Source organism: Trichomycterus rosablanca, chromosome 22, assembly GCF_030014385.1.
Source record: "Trichomycterus rosablanca isolate fTriRos1 chromosome 22, fTriRos1.hap1, whole genome shotgun sequence".
In the NCBI taxonomy this organism is placed as follows: domain Eukaryota; kingdom Metazoa; phylum Chordata; class Actinopteri; order Siluriformes; family Trichomycteridae; genus Trichomycterus; species Trichomycterus rosablanca.
The window spans coordinates 15,407,741-15,425,738 of NC_086009.1; the positions used below are offsets into that span (position 1 = coordinate 15,407,741).

General features: G+C 43.2%; 1 protein-coding gene across 3 annotated transcripts in view; it reads right to left on the reverse strand.

Annotated features, from left to right (window-relative positions):
- baiap2a (BAR/IMD domain containing adaptor protein 2a) overlaps positions 1-17,998 on the reverse strand; it is an 83,498-nt gene that overhangs the window by 5,059 nt on the left and 60,441 nt on the right. Inside the window, exons 6-14 of one of the 3 annotated variants that reach the window (XM_063018490.1) lie at positions 14,483-14,620; positions 11,323-11,475; positions 7,799-8,044; positions 5,776-5,986; positions 5,486-5,687; positions 4,471-4,539; positions 3,984-4,137; positions 3,611-3,648; positions 837-1,297 (exon numbers count right to left, since the gene is read on the reverse strand). In XM_063018490.1, the coding sequence (XP_062874560.1) occupies positions 1,207-1,297; positions 3,611-3,648; positions 3,984-4,137; positions 4,471-4,539; positions 5,486-5,687; positions 5,776-5,986; positions 7,799-8,044; positions 11,323-11,475; positions 14,483-14,620 (1,302 nt within the window). In that variant the 3' untranslated portion in view covers positions 837-1,206. Of the gene's footprint in view, positions 1-836; positions 1,298-3,610; positions 3,649-3,983; positions 4,138-4,470; positions 4,540-5,485; positions 5,688-5,775; positions 5,987-7,798; positions 8,045-11,322; positions 11,476-14,482; positions 14,621-17,998 lie in introns of those variants that run through there. The other 2 variants (XM_063018491.1, XM_063018489.1) reach the window with 2 other exon arrangements.

A 17,998-nucleotide genomic window follows, 5' to 3' on the forward strand; every position in this document is an offset into this window, starting at 1 on the left:
GGATGCTCTTTATGACATCACAAGATGCTCTTTATGACATTGCACAATGCCTTTTATGACATCACAAGATGCTCTGTAGGACACCAAAAAGTGCGTTTTATGACATCACAATATGGTCATTATGAGATCACAAGATGCTCTTTATGACATTACAAGATGCTCTTTAAAACATCACAAAGTGCTCTTTATGACATCACAAGGGGATTTTTATGACATCACAAGATGGTCATTATGAGATCACAAGATGCTCTTTATGACATCACAAGGTGCTCTTTATGACATCACAATATGGTCATTATGAGATCACAAGATGCTCTTTAAAACATCACAAGGTGATTTTTATGACATCACAAGACATCATCCCTAGCTCAGAGTTCACACTCACAAATTTACCAAAAAATAAAAGTAATGTAAGAAGGACATATGATGTATTTTATGAGCCAGTGGTCCGTATTGTGCTTATACCTAAAACGAATCACACCAGAAACCATTTAGAAACGGACCAAGACCCCCCTGCTCAAGCGCTTTCGGTTCGCTTATTTGGTACGCACCAGAGTTCCTCGCTAACAGAGTAATCGCACCAGGGTTCATTTAGATTAAATCAAAGCTGACAAGTATAAACACAACCTAAAAGCTTTGTGTGCTTCCAACTTCGTGGTTACGCTTACAACAGAACTAGAGGCACTAGTTTTTGCAGTAACGAGGGTACCAACTTCATATGGCTGGCCATGGTTTTGAATCCCGTCCTTGATTTGATGTCAATGTTTATAGTTTGTTTACAGATTACATTTACCCATGGTTTTTAGTTTAGAAAAAAGTGAAGCGACACACCCTCTGGACTGCACGGTGCTTTGCATAAGACACGACAGAAGTACAAAAACGCGTTTTAAAACACAGAAAATACGCCTCACAACTGAACCACGAAGATAGTACATGGCAACCTGGGCGAGCAGGAGCTTGGGTTTAGCGCCAGTCCAATGCGTGAATAAAAGAAGACTCTGAACGTCATGGAAGGAGAGCTACTTCAAAATAGCGACACTGCTTCTGGCACTTTGACATGACGATGTGCTTTTAAAAAGTATTCATCATTATAATCATCATCATCATCATCATAAAAACACAACAATTGCAGAACTTGTGCACATGCATGATAGAGGAGTCCGTTCGGAGAAGTCCACGGAGGCAGCGGGCGCAGCGAAGAGCAGCTCAGTGTCTGGAAAGGTGCGAGGCGAGCAGATGGAGCGCCCTCTGGCTCTCTCGGTCAGGGTCCCCCCCGACCCACCACACGCCACCGGCACTACGCCCCCCCGGCGCGACGCAGAGGGAAGGAAGAGAGGACAGAAAGGAGGGATGAGAGCGGCCTTCTTCCACTGAAGGAGGGGTGCGTGGAGGCACGGCTTAGGATCGTTTATAGGGAGGAAAGGGAAGCTAGGATGTGGGGGGGAAAACTGGGGTGCAACCCCTGTGCTATCCCGGAGTTGTGTCTGTGTCTGATAGCCTGTCTGTGCTCACACTGTCGAAATCAATTTGCCATCGGAACTGTGGAACAAAGAGAGAAGGAAGCTTGCCAGGTCGGACACACTCACAAAAAGAAACGGAGAAAAGACAAGACAGCCAGAAGAGTCGAAGGAGGTGGGGATAGGAGGGACTTTGAGGGGTAGGCAAGAGAGTTCCAACAATTACAACAGCTCCACAAGCTGGCAACATTCTGTTATCTCATGCGCTTGGCTAAAATAAAATAAAAAACAAAGCTAGGGAGTAGATTTGGGGAGGTTTAGCTAGGACCCGAGGTGGACGTTTCTGCAAAAGTAAATTACTAAATAGTTTTGAACCCTAGGGGGAGGACAGGAAGGGGGTCAGCGCACACAGGATACGCAAAATGAGGTCAGAAATGATGCATCAGTCATGCTAATGAGGTTTTTCCCAACCCTCAAACCCACCAATACGTCCAACTCGCACACGACACGGACAAAACAGTGTCATCCTTCTCAAGTCAAACACACAGGACAGAAACTGCTGTGTTTCTTTAAAATATTTACATTAGCTTTACCACATCTACTACTTATGTCTTAAACATGCAAAATAAAACCTACAAAAGAGGCTAGCAACACGATTATAAAGAAATACTTCAGCATTTTTCATCCGAAATTTTGCGACTGGAAGCCCATGTGTTGATCATCTCTGTTGCACAGTTAGCAATCAAAAGACCTCCATAAGACCCCCCAGTGACCAGATTTTATCTGGCAGGTACCCCATCCAATCACTGCAGTGTAACAGGTGCAGCAGTGTTGTTAGAATAGATTAGAATAGCGATCAGAGCAAAAAAGTACCAAACATGCTAACGGCATTCGTGAGCAGAAGACATGCACTGATAAAAGACTAGACTCGACTGATCAATGAAGTGTACCGAGCAACAGATGAGCTACAGTCATCTGTATGGTAGGTCGGTTTGGTGTACCTAATGACTCTATGGTATAGAACATTCTTCAAAGGGATGATAAGAATTTGTGGGTATGTTGTGGGTCAGATTGTGGGACTGAGGTCAGATGCTGATTAGCAATTTAAATGTGACCCTAAAATTTAAGCTGTTCAAGGACGTATATTTTCCCTTAGATTCTGTTTATTAGGAGTTATTTTTTTCAATGCTACTGCAAGTAATAATAATGATGACAATGAAAATTCTAATAATAATACTACTAATAATGAAAATGATCATATTAATAATAATGACAATAATAACAATAATATTATTGAAAACTTTAATATTATTATTAATAATAAAAAGAATAACTTTAATAATAACAATAGACAATAACAATAATAATATTAATAATAATAATAATAATGACGATGACATACTATTATTAATAATGACAATAACAATGATATTAATAATAATAATAGAAATATTAACTTTAATAATAATAATAATGACAGTAACAATAATATTAATAATAATAATAATGACTAACAATAATAATAATAATAATAATAATAATTAAATCTTTAATATTATTTATAATAAAAATAATAATAAGAATAACTTTAATAATAATAATCACAATAACAATAATATTAATAATAATAATAATAATGGAAACTTAAATAATAATAATAATAATAATGAAAACTTTAATAATATTATTTATAATAATAGTAATAAAAAGAATAACTTTAATAATAATAATAATAATAATGACTAACATTAATATTAATAATAATAAAAACTGTAGTACTACTGTATAATACTAACATAATAATATTAATAATAATAATAATAATGACAATAATAACAATAATATTAATAATAATGAAAACATTAATAATATTATTAATTATGATAATAATAATTATAACAATTATAATAATAATAATAATAATTATTATAATAATAAGGACAATGATGATAATAATAATTAGTTATTATTTTATAAGGTCAATAGATTTTCTTTTTTCCCAGTAGAGTGAAATGTGTTTGGTAACCACACACATTGCAGATGGGTTGAAAAATGCTGGAGTATTCCCCTAATTAGAGACTTTTGCTGGTTTGCCACCTTACTTTTCATTTCTCGCACACAAAACATATCAGTTCCTACACATTCAATCTTACCTTGTAGCAAAATGACTGTCATAATCCTCAATTGCTGGCTGCAATTTGTAAAGAAACAATTTAATGCTGCCCCGGAGTGAAAGTGAAGCAGAACCGTTAGGGAAAGCGAATTTCTAGAAACGTTAATCATGCAATCAGAAACGAGTGTGTTTTACACCAGCAGATGGCGTCAGAGAGAGAGAGAGAGAGAGAGAGAGAGAGAGAGAGAGAGAGAGAGAGAGAGAGAGAGAGAGAGAGAGAGAGAAGTAAGTTTGTATTGTGCAGACTGGAATCATGCAAAGAGTTTAGAGTATAGAGTTAATTTAGCCTAGTAGTAGCTCTACATGAGCCTAAAGGTTGGTCAGCATGCCAGTGTGTGTGATTGTGAGTGTACCTGTGTGAAGCCAGCCATGCTGTATGGACGCGGGCGATTCTGTGTCAGGCTCTGAGCCAGCAGACGGGCGGTGAGGCCATAGTCGGGCATGGGCAGAGACGTGTCGTCTCTCTCCAGCAGGTTCCCCGTGCTGCTGCTCTTCCCGTGGTGCAGGCTGGAGGAGAGCGCATGGTCAGCCCACACTATTAAGCCCATACATGCACGGCTGAAGGCTGTTATTAGGTGATTATGTAAGTATCATTACTTGATTGCAAAAGGAGTCACCCAAAACCCAGATATTCTTTTATTTGGTTAAGTTTTTGTTTTAATTTACAAAGCACCCAAGCCAGAAATTTCCCAAGTCACCTAAGCAAAAACTAAAAGATGTTTTAAGAGGTTTGACAGACTAAATTTACATTATACAATCAACAATCACCTCATCGGTTCTGTATCTAAGAAACACAAAGGTCCTTGCTTATGCCAAAAAAATAGACATCAAGATACTCACTTGACCCGTAGCTTGTCCGAGTCACTATCAGGCAACACTCGCGTGTAGGAAAAGGGAAACCAGCCTCGCCTGAGAAAGAAGGAGAGAAAAGCATTTATCAATAGCATCTCAGCGCCTGAATATTTTATTTTTCCACTGATCTAGTCCTTTCAGATTCCCAATTGACCGAGGAGAGCCGCAGACTAGAACAAACCACCTCAGTCAAGAGCCGTTCCAGGAATGGAACCTACATGAAGTAGAGCACCACTTGTGTTGGTTGCATTTGCAACACCAATGGGGAACCCTGTCTCTTCTTCTAGGACAGCCACTGTGCCTGTTAGACATCCGGCCATGTCGATAGCACAGCTGACATTCAAACTTGAGCGCATTAGACAGCTGATTTGATTTCTTTGTAATATTACATTATCTGTATATAAAGGGTTTTGTTTGTATTTAAGAGGAGACGACCGATACCGATGGCTATTCTGATTGTGTGGAAGCCAGACTATTATGCAACATAAGTACTCAGGCAAACCTGATGCCCTGTGGTGCTCAGCCCAGGCCAAATTCCAACCCGGGACACACTGGTGGCGCGGAGGTCCAATGCGCTAGCCCACCACCAATGAGATCTCAAGCTCTCAAGCTTGAATCGCAGCTATGGTATTGACCAGCCGGGCACCCAGGAAGACACAATTGGCTGTGTCTGAGTAAGGGAGCTCGACTGGCTGGACAAAGTGCCTGCCCGAGGGATGGCTGAATCACTGTGAAACACCGTTCCTGGCTGGTGAAAAGAAGCAGTAACGACTGCACACTTGATACTCTGTGGTTCTCTTGTGTCAGGTTGGGGATCTGCAAGTTACAATTAGGGAATTGGATTTGACTACAGGAAAAAGGGAAAGATGCAAATTTAAGTCAAAATTAATGACGAATCAATAATGAAATTCTGCAATTTATCGCAGCATTATTATTAAGAACCAGCTGACACACAACCTACAAAAAACAGGTTTGCATCTGCTCTTATAGCACAGTCGCTTACATTTTGTCTTTCTCGTTCTCTCCGTAGTGCCAGCCATCCCGAGCTTCAGGAACCAGCAGTGTGATGATGTCGCCCTCGGTGAAGCTGAGCAGCGTGCTGTTGTCGCCGGCCGCATGCGAGAATATGGCCTGAACACGCGAGCGTCCGTTTTTCTCTAGCCCCGCTGCCATGGAACTGGACCTGGGCAGAGTCCGCGTCTCGCCTGGAAAAACAAGGAAAGCAATCGCAATCTCGCAATGTTTATCCCATAAAGCAAGTATTTTGCTCTAGGTAAAGGTCGGCTCTCGTACCCACGGTAGCCTTGCTCTTGGCCGGCTGGTGTTTGCGAACGGGCAGCGTGTTGGAGTAAACCTCGCTGACCTGCCTCTGTGGCTGGGACTGGGACGGAGGCTGTGGAGAGCTGGATCTGCCCTGAGACGCACCCCCCTCAGACCAGTACTCCTCACTCTGCAAGCCAGTGGTACCATTGACCAGGGACATGCCATCAGGACCTATCATCCTCTGCAAGCAAAGAGCACAAGGGTAAGATGTAAATAAATGTAAACAAAAACACAATCAACTTCTGCCTTTTAAGGTGAAATAAAATGAATCAGCCTATTTGTTGTATATACAACTATATACTATAAGTACAGTATATATAACTATAATATAGTATACTATACTATAACTATAAGGAAAAATAAAATGAATCAGCCTATCTGTTTTATATACAAGTAAATAATATGGGACTCTCCTATACTCCCTAATGAGCATCAATGACCCTGTCGCCGGTTTACCACTGTTCCTTCCTTGGACCACTTTTGATACATACTGACCACTGCAGACCGGGAAGACCCCACAAGAGCTGCAGTTTTGGAGATGCTCTGACCCAGTCGTCTAGCCAGCACAATCTGGTCCTTGTCAAACTCGCTCAAATCCTCCCGCTTGATCATTTGTCCTGCTTCCAACATCAACTTTGAGAATAAAATGTTCACTTGCTGCCTAATATATTCACTTCACCCGTCATAATGTTATGCCTGTTATGCTAATGTTATCAACATGTCATTATGTTATTACATAATGTAATGTTATACGAACTATAGGTATTTGTAGTCTAAAGCAAGGCCGTTGCTATTTAATAACCAAACCCACAAAGCATATACAGCCGAAAACAGCAATGTGCCAGTAAGCGCAGGATTTAAAGTGACCCCTGAGCTAGCAGACGTGATCCTTTAGCATTAATAACGGTCGAGTAAAAGCGGATTAAAGAAGACGACACGCAGCCATTGTAACTCGATCCAGGCAGGATATTAAAATTCTGAGTGCGAGGTGCAGCGATGAATTTTTGAAGCCTTGAGTCATCGCGAGCGCTCCGCTATAAATATTTGCCCCAGCTTTGCCTCGGCTCCTGTCACCACATAGTGAATCCAGCATTGTGTGACTTATTTATATTCACCTAGCACACACAGAAAGCTGACATATTAGAACTGGATGTTTAACTGCTTTAAATTAGGTAAACAATGTAAACAATGGTTGTAATTAGCTAATGTTACAGTGCAATCTAAGCTGTCTACAAGACCACACAGCTAATGTACTAGTAAACTCGGCAACATAAACCTGTAGCCAAAATATTCAGAACCGGGTCACCCCCCTGTACCCTATTCACCAATCGAATGGGACCCCCCTAGGGTCCAAATTTGAGTAGTGGATCATTCTCAGCACTGCGATGACACTAAGATGGTAATCACATGGTAGTGTGTGTTGTTCTGTTATAAGTGCATCAGGTGCAGCAGTGTTGTTGGGATGTATAAATACTATGCAAATGTACCCTGTTGGCTCAGTAGTCCAACAGTAGTAATCTAGCTGTAGTGGGGCTTGAACCAATGACCTTTCTTTCCAATTACTAGTCCAGTACCCAAACCAGCTGTTAAGATACCACCACCCTCGTTGTAGGTGTATGGCAAAGGTGTCGAACTAAATAAAAATGGGATTATGTCAAGGGTCAAACAGTGTCAACATGAATGTGCAACAGAGTGGAGGAAAGGTGCAACTGGGCTTGCATGCTCGCTGTTGCAATGCATTCTGGGACTAGTAGTATCAAAGGTGTGCGTCCTCGCCTTCTACTAGTGGACACTGCTGGCTTTATATTTCAGGTTCAGAACTGGTGCACTCATACCAGTACAACAAACCCTACCATGTTGTCCACCAGTCAAACAGAATCTGGTCAGTGAGGGTCCTTGGAGGATGTGGACAGTCGATCAATACCATTCAGGTTTCACCACCGTTAGCATCTCTGCAGCCTAAATACATGCTAAGTTAGTAAATGCTACTTACGCTCTGGTGGCCCAAACCACCGCTCATGAAGGCAGCCAGCTCTGGAGGCACAGGGAGCGGCTGAGCTCCGGGAATGGGGTCCGAGATGACCAGGTTGCCCTTGGAGGAGTGCAAGGGGCTGGAGAGAAGTGGGTTGGAGTCGGACACCATCTGATGCACCAGCAACATGGCCCTCTCTGGGATCTTGTTGGGGTCTGAGCAGGCCTGCTGCCACATTGGGATCTTCTGAGTGAGCAGGTCTTTGCCCTGCAACACACACACACACACACACACACACACACACACACACACACACACACACACACACACACACACACAATTCAAATAAACAGAAATAAAATTCAGTCACATGACATCCTTAATCCAGTTTGAATTAGTAATATGGGAGGAAAACATCAACATACACTTTATCCTGGTCAGAGCTGTGGTGGGTCCGGTTCCCCCAAACAGAACACCAATCCACCCCCCACCCCCCAAAACTAAGACATAGCCAATCACGTTTGTACTGACAGCAACCCTAGAATCAAACCCTGCCATGAATACACTGCTATGCCACCCGCACACCCACTTAGCATAATATCTGGGCAAACTACGGGCCTTGCTTGAGGGCTCAACAGTGGTAATCTGGCAGTAGTGGGGCTTGAACCAGCAACCAATTATGAATCCCTCTTTTCTTGTTCGACCATACTTCCACAGATTAGAACGTGAGTCCAGTCTCTCACATGGAGAGTCACGCACTGATGTCCGCATTCCTCCAGTTCTGTACAGGCGCCTCAGGCTACTAACCAGGGTCCTCACACAGCGTCGAGGACCCAACCCACTCGTTTTTAGTCCGGTCTTTTCCACACAGCAGGCTAGAGGTCTATTTTGTCTGCTGCAGGCACTGCCAATCGACCGGCCCAATACTTTACCCACCAGCTACCACTGAGCACTAGGGTACTCGAGTACTCATACCAACCTACTGTCTACCTCACCATTAAGTGTAGGTGCATATACACCAAGCACTTTATTAGGAACACCTATCTGGTGCATACATGACACCTACAGTACATACAGATTTTTTGGAAATACAATAACTGACAGTAGCCCAGCTGTTGTTCTGTCCACTTGATCTGCAATTTAAACCCTTCAATTAGTCCATACAAAAGACGCACTAGGGCATAATCACGACAGGTCCGCTCTTCTTTCCCCAGCATCTCTGTCCTTTACTGCACATCGCTGGTGCGTGGGTGAGGAACCTGCCTCTGTATCCATCCGCCCACTTCTCACCCAGTGACTCACGCACAAACACACTATTGCGTGCCCTTTCTGAACCCTTCCCACACACGCCCCTGTACTGCTACCGGACTGGCTGGGGGGGCTACTCTTAATCCGTCTCACCCACACTCACAACTCGAGGTCGACATGGAACGGCACGGTCACCTGATCCGCAGCAGAACTACGCAGCACCGGTGATCCCCGCCATGACGCAGCGTCCTATAGGACCGCGTAGAAAAGCAACCGTGGACATAAACTTCTGCCCCGAGCTGCGTTCGTTTGTGTCCATTACAAATGCTGGACGCAGAACGTTACAGCCAGCACAAGGGATTGCCATGGCAACAGCTCAACTTGGAGTTGCACTGTGCGGTTTGATCTGATAGAGAATCAAAATTCTATTACAGTTGCATTTAGTCTTTAGGGACTTTTAAGACTTTAGGAACTTTAGAACAAACCAACATTCAAAAAAGTTGGGACGGTGTTGAGAAAATCAGACAGAGATGATTTGATCTATGACAAAAGAGACCCTGGACTGTTTAGCAGCATAAGTTCGATTTAGACTGCAGGCAGGCCAGTCTAGCACTTCTGCTCTCATATCACAAAGCCCTCTCACTGTAAAAAAAAAAGGACATCTAGCTGGCAAGCTGCCCGTGCTAATGCCATTAACATATCCCCATACCACCTGCAATTTAAGCCCTTCAGTTGGTCCATAAAAAAAGACACAACAGGAGTTAATCATGACTGGTCCACTCTTTTTCCCTTCTAGCATCTCTGTCCTTTACTGCACATCGCTGGCATGTGGGCAAAGAACAACTGAGACTCTGGACTGTTAAGCAGCATTAGACAGATTTAAACTGCAGGCAGGCCAGTCTAGCACCTGGGCTCCCATATTAATTCCTTTTTTGGCTGCTCCTATTTTTAAAGGTTGCTGCACAGAATTGGTTCCATATACCTGACCTGGCAAAGTTTTTATGCGAGGACGCCCTTTATGATGCATGACGGAGATATGAAGGTATGTTACAGGATGAACCTAGGACCAACTAGATAAGGTGTATGTCAATACAATCCTTCCTGTTGCCATTCGTGTGTGTGTGGGTGTATCGCTGACCCTATTTAGTCCTGTGTGCCAGATTAAATGTCATAATAGTTAGGATATTTGTTGATTGTTGCCTGTCTGAACGTAGGGTAAAGGTGCAATTTATCGCCTCTGGGTTCACACCGGAAGCGTCATCATCGCATGTGGGTGTTTGGTTGGCATGGCAAAGAAAATGCCATGGTAGTACAGCGTACTTTACTGACTAGTATCTACTAAGCATATTGGAAAACAAATCTGACCACAAATAAGATTCCTTCCCACCCAATTTCACCACAATCCAGATGTGTCCCCCCCCTAAAAATAAGGGGGAATCTTATGAGGTGAACCTCAACGTGTTCAAGTCACAGACTCCGCCCACTAATGTTTGCTCCGCCTACCGTCACCGGAAACCGACAACTCTAATTGCTGCCGGTCACATCGCTTTGTTCCTAATTTGCATGAAGTTAAACTTTGCTCAACGTCTTTAAGTCGACTCCGCCCACTTTGCATCTCTAACATTTGCTCCGCCTACTGTCACCGGAAATCGCCAGCTCTAATCGGTGCCGGTCTGAACGTAGGGTTAGACGTATTTACATAACCCGTTCATTCCTACTATTGCACTATACACCGATGAGGCATAACATTATGACCACCTTTCTAACTGACTGGTCTGCGACAACTGTGATGCACTGTGTATTCTGACACCTTTCTATCAGAACCAGCATTAACTTCTTCAGCAATCTGAGCTACAGTAGCTCGTCTGTTGGATCCACAAGGGCCTTGAGCCTTGGCCGCCCATGACCCTGTCACCGGTTTACCACTGTTCCTTCGTTGGACCACTTTTGATAGATACTGACCACTGCAGACTGGGAACACCCCACAAGAGCTGCAGTTTTGGAGATGCTCTGACCCAGTCGTCTAGAGATCACAAACTGGCTCAAATCCTCACGCTCGCCCATTTTTCCTGCTTCTAAAACATCAAATTTGAGGATAAAATGTTCACTTGCTGCCTAATATATCCCACCCACTAACAGGTGCCGTGATGAAGAGATAATCAGTGTTATTCACTTCACCTTTCAGTGGTCATAATGTTATGCCTCATTGGTGTATCTACTAGTTACACCAGCTAGATTAACTACTCTTAAACACCAGAGGCTTTGATTGTCATGTAGTGTGAACCTGCTCTACTCACCTTGCCATGATAAGCACTGCTGTTCTTGGCAACAGCACACTGCCGGTCGACCAGGAAACAGTATCTTCTGCGCTCCTCCGACAGAGCCGTCTTGTAGCCCTCGGCGACGAAGGTGTCCAGCTCACTCTGCTTATTGCTGATGGTCTCTACAAACTAACAGAGGAAACAAAAGACAGAGGGTCATATCAAAACAGCTGTCATAGCTGCCAAGCAAGGTTTAACTTCATATTAATGCTATTGTTTTGGAACAGGATGTCAAACAAGCTCATACTTTGGGACCGCAAGTGTACACCATTTCTAAAAAAAAAAAAAAAATGTTCCCCAGTGGGTGAAGGGTGTACTAATGATGTGCTCCTAATGTAACCCGCAGCAGTAAGTCTGATGCCGAGAGTGGAGCCACATCAGGATTGATCTAAGGCTGCAGCCTGTGCAGGGGGCGTCTGATGTTCAGCAGAGAGCGTCCATCATCCGCTCACGACGGCAAACTGAAAAACAGCTGAGCAGGCTGGAGCAGGTAAATTAGCTCGGAGCTTAGAAATACAAGTCGTTAGGTGTAGGGTAAGGAATGCAGAGCCGTTGTTCAGACATGCGTCATGTTTGTATCAAACTGTACAAATCCTGTTTCTTTAAAAGTCGGGACATTTTGGAAAATGACACCTTTATTTAACTGACCAAAATACAAAGAAATCAGGTTTAATATTTTCGCTGGTCAGATTGATTGTATTTTATTATATATACAAATGAATATAATATAATTAATATAATATAATGTAATATAATATAATATAATATAATACAGACAAAAAGAATATAATTAATATAATATAACATAATTAATATAATAATATAATATAATATAATACATTATATAATATATATAATATAATATAATACAGTATAATATAATTAATATAATATAATAAATATAATATAATATAATATAATATAATATAATATAATTAATATAATATAATACAATATAATATAATTAATATAATATAATATAATATAATACCTGTATAATACAGTATAATATAATTAATATAATATAATTAATATAATATAATATAATAAATATAATGTAATTAATATAATATAATATAATATAATATAATATAATTAATACAATACAATACAATACAATACAATACAATATAATATAATATAATATAATACAGACAAATGGCCACTCAATAAAGCGGGTGGGGGGGGGGGTGTATTTGGTCAAATAAGATATTTTGATTGTAAATCCTCAATTTGATCAAGGGGAGTCGGATTACCATACTCCCTTCGACAGGTGCACCCCTCCCCGCCCCCCTCACTCATGCAGGCATCAGGATCAGTCCCATAGATCGCATTTCACAGCCGCAGTGGGAAAAGACCCCAATCAACCGTCCCCCCTCAAACATGGCCAGTTGTGTTTGTGAGGCGACAGTGCTACCCACTGAGCCACCATACCTCCCCGCCTAGACCTCTTCACCACCACAGCAACCACAGAACAGGAAAGACAAAACCTCATGTAATGGCTGCTTACACATTTAATATCACTCCCTGCAGTCGCACAGCAAGTAGAATCCTGTCCCGCCACACCCAGAGCTGCACGGGTGTGTCGGCACGTAATGCTAAGTTCACACTACACGACTTTCAAGGTTATAAACTCGCTGTACAGTCCTCACTACACAACCTGAGTCTTTTAAGTCATTGGGGTTTTCACACTACATGATTGATCGGTGATAGAGGGTCACACACTACACCATCTATCACCAGGAGGAAACTCAGACGAGTCTGTCTGGTCTCCTAAACTATGATTTGTACGTCAGCGATTCAAGAGTAAAAACAAGGAGAAAAAAGAAAAGAATCTGGATGAAGGAGTGGATTGGGCTACATGATCAACAGATCTGTAAAGAGAGCTTTAAATAAATATTTTTTGCAATGCAACATGGGTATTATGGGAGAATTTTTCTCCCCTAATCTAGTCGTGTCCAATTACCCTGATTGTGTCCTCTATACTGATTCGACCCTTTTGCCGCTGACTGAGGACGCCACTCAACTGACTCGCGCCCCCTCCGGCACGCAATCAGTACAGCCTGCATTTTTCACCTGCACGAGCCGAGTTCATACACCGAGAGACACCGCGCACGGAGGGTCACACCCCCCTCAATGTTATTCCTCAGCCCTGTGCAGGCGCCGACAGTCAACCAGCAGGGGCCGCAGTCGTACCAGTTATGAGCCCCTGAACAACAGCCAAACGTTGTTCATACTGCCGCCCAACCCAGTCGGAAAGGCAGAGCTGAGTTTCGATACGATGCACCTAGAAACCCAACTCTGGTGCGCTAGCGTACTTGACCGCTGCGCCACCTGAGCGGCTAAAAGCTTGTGTATTTCGATATATTCGGATAGAAACTATATTATTATATATATTACACTCCTCCCCCGGGTTTCCCCTCAACCTGTATCTGCGTTCTGATTGGCTGGAGCTCGACTCTGCACTCACTGCCAGTCACAACCTGATCGCAACAGGTTTCACACTACAGGATTTTGAGTCGCTGACAGGTCCAGATATTTAGCATGCTAGATAGTTTTCGATCTGCGAGCCACTTGGATCGAGTCGAACAGTTCACACATAGGGATCGAGGACTGATTTTCGAGCCCCAAGTGAACGCCAAGCTGGTGCATCTATTGCCGACCTGTCTGCGAACAAAAGTCTATATGATGTCCCTGTTCCACACATATACACTCTCATCACTCCATATCTTGCGCTCTCATTGGCTGGAGCTCAATACTGCACTCACTGCTATAGTCACAAGCTGACCGTAACACTTTTCACACTACATGAATCTGAGTCGCTGACAGGTCCAGATATTTAGCATGCTAGATATTTTTCCTGAGTCTGCTGGATCGAGTCGTTGAGTAGTTCACACATAGCGATTGAGAGCCGATTTACCTCTGGTGGCGCACCTGGTGGCGACCTGTCGGCGAGTGAAAATCGGGGCAAAAATCGTGTAGTGTGAACAAGGGAATCAATAGGAATCAGAATTGATAAGCAGAATCACTTGCTAAAATACGAACGATTCACAACCCTAACAGACAGGCAGTAAAAAAGAAGGTAAGGAGGAGGATGTGGAGATGGGAGAAGGCCAGCAGCTGCCAGGAACCTTACCTGCAGCTCCTTGTCGTTGTACTTGGCGGGGTTCTTGCTCCCTTGGCTCTTCCTACGCAGCTTTTTCAGCTCGCCCTGACATTTCTCCAGACTCTCACCCTTGCTCTTCTGCTCAATCTGGTACTTCTTCAGAGCCGCCTGCAGGAGACAACACACATGGAAACATGGTCTTAGCATACAGCAGTTATCAGATAAAAAAAAAAAAAAAATTATATATATATATATATATATATATATATATATATACAGGGGTTGGACAAAATAACTGAAACACCTGGTTTTAGACCACAATAATTTATTAGTATGGTGTAGGGCCTCCTTTTGCGGCCAATACAGCGTCAATTCGTCTTGGAAATGACATATACAAGTCCTGCACAGTGGTCAGAGGGATTTTAAGCCATTCTTCTTGCAGGATAGTGGCCAGGTCACTACGTGATGCTGGTGGAGGAAAACGTTTCCTGACTCGCTTCTCCAAAACACCCCAAAGTGGCTCAATAATATTTAGATCTGGTGACTGTGCAAGCCATGGGAGATGTTCAACTTCACTTTCATGTTCATCAAACCAATCTTTCACCAGTCTTGCTGTGTGTATTGGTGCATTGTCATCCTGATACACGGCACCGCCATTGGATGCACATGGTCCTCCAGAATGGTTCGGTAGTCCTTGGCAGTGACGCGCCCATCTAGCACAAGTATTGGGCCAAGGGAATGCCATGATATGGCAGCCCAAACCATCACTTATCCACCCCCATGCTTCACTCTGGGCATGCAACAGTCTGGGTGGTACGCTTCTTTGGGGCTTCTCCACACCGTAACTCTCCCGGATGTGGGGAAAACAGTAAAGGTGGACTCATCAGAGAACAATACATGTTTCACATTGTCCACAGCCCAAGATTTGCGCTCCTTGCACCATTGAAACCGATGTTTGGCATTGGCACGAGTGACCAAAGGTTTGGCTATAGCAGCCCGGCCGTGTATATCGACCCTGTGGAGCTCCCGACGGACAGTTCTGGTGGAAACAGGAGAGTCGAGGTGCACATTTAATTCTGCCGTGATTTGGGCAGCCGTGGTTTTATGTTTTTTGGATACAATCCGGGTTAGCACCCGAACATCCCTTTCAGACAGCTTCCTCTTGCGTCCACAGTTAATCCTGTTGGATGGGGTTTGTCCTTCTTGGTGGTATGCTGACATTACCCTGGATACCGTGGCTCTTGATACATCACAAAGACTTGCTGTCTTGGTCACAGATGCGCCAGCAAGACGTGCACTAACAATTTGTCCTCTTTTGAACTCTGGTATGTCACCCATAATGTTGTGTGCATTGCAATATTTTGAGCAAAACTGTGCTCTTACCCTGCTAATTGAACCTTCACACTCTGCTCTTACTGGTGCAATGTGCAATTAATGAAGATTGGCCACCAGACTGGTCCAATTTAGCCATGAAACCTCCCACACTAAAATGACAGGTGTTTCAGTTATTTTGTCCAACCCCTGTATATATATATATATATATATATATATATATATATATATATATATATATATACTGTATATATACAGTATATACCACTGATGATAAATTAACAAGATAGATCTAATTAGGCATATATGATTTTGTCTTCCATTTCTACTCCATTACCAGGACTAATCCTGACTCCTGGCTCTGTAATAAACCAGTAGCTCCTACATCCGAACCACCTAGACCCTCCAAGGCATGTGGATCACCATAGCAACCGAAACATGATGAAGTGGGATGCCTCAGAAAATTCACTTACATTCCTGCACAATGTCCACGATATAACAATATAATCACAAGTCCAAAGAGAAAAGCACCAGAGGACGCTGAACAGCCCCGGCTGGCGTGATTCAAATGAATTATTAATATGGTGCTGATAAAAAGCACAAAAGCAACACAAAGTATTGTATTTTTTTGTTGTTGTTGTTGACTCCCCTTTTTTACCCGGAGCAATCTGGTGACCTCGGCCAAATGCACGTCACCCTTGCCAGCGGCCGGTTCTCACAGACAGCAGGAGTCGCTGCTGCAGGGACAATGAGAGGACTCTTCCTCGCTCAAACCCATCCAGATGTGTCTGTTTAAAGAGCCCGGCCAAGCCGCTAGCACAGCTGAGACCAGAACTCAGGAGATGTGGAGTGCTTGGCTAGTGTATTAGACTGCAGCATCACCCAAACGCTCTCGTAGCTGATGTTGGTTCAAATCAGTACAATGTATTGCTTATAATACTTTCATATTTTCACATTATTTAGCAGCTTGTTTTGTTCCAGTGACATGACCCCCCCTCCGAATGCCATGCCAAAAGCAATAGACACTAAGTCTGTCTTGAAAACCGTGTAATTAGCTGTCTATGCTTAATGCTAATCAATTACAGCACTAACCAAAGTACATTCCTTTGACACCCTGCGCTTATTATTTGATTAGTTCGGTTCCATTAAAAATGCATTACCAATTAACAGCTGCCGTGGCAGTTCTATCGAACCCTTTAGGCACTGTCATGCTGTGCAGGAAAGTGTGTGAATGAGTGGTGTCGAGCGAATATGCTCCAATTTATTCCATTCATTTCAATAGTACAAATAAATAAACCCGTTTCTAACCAACATTAGAGCTATTACAAGCGATGCCATACTCTGGAGCTCATTAAATACAAAACCCTAACCCTAACCCTAACCCTAACCCTAGTCTAAGTTTTTTTGTTGAAAGTGCTGAAACGTGGCGCTCAGGTGGCACAGCAGCGAAGCACGCTAGCACACCAGAGCTGACATACGGCTGGGCTGGGCGGCTACATGAACAACGGTTGGCTGTTGTTCATACAGGGTGGGAGGTGGGAGCTTCTGCTGGCTAATCGATGGCGCCTGCACAGAGTCATAATAATAATGCGTTCATCAGAGTGTGGCTGATCCGCATATGAACTCGCCTCGTGCAGGTAAAAAGACGCAGTCGGCCACTGCACACATGTTGGAGAAGCCGTGAGTCAGTCTCGCTCTCCTCAATCAGGGAGGGGATCAGTATCAGTACAGAGGAAGCATGATGTAACTGGGTAATTGTATACACTACAAACAAAAAGTCAGGAAAAAGTGCTGAAACGTAATTGTAAGGAGACTAAACTCTTACTGCCGTAACTGAGGATAGAAGGACGGACACCGCAGCAGCAGAAAGATGAACAAGATCCCAACTGCTCTGCTAGCCCACCACTGGGTTCGATTCAGGTGGCGGTTCGTCCTGGGGTGAGGGATGGCCGAAGCATTCCTGGTATTCCTGCCTTGTCTCTTGTTTATAACTTTTATAACATTTATTGTATGAAATTGTGCCCATTGTAGGTGTTTTCATGGCGGACAGAAGTTACCACGGGTATCCTGGGTATTCTGACTGGACTGCAGCTACGCATCACCATACACAGAAGAATTTGATGCAAGACGTCATTGGCTTTTTGGCAGCACAACTACCGAGTCAGCACTTGTAGCACTTAGAGAGCTATTCGAGCCATAATGGCACAATGTTGA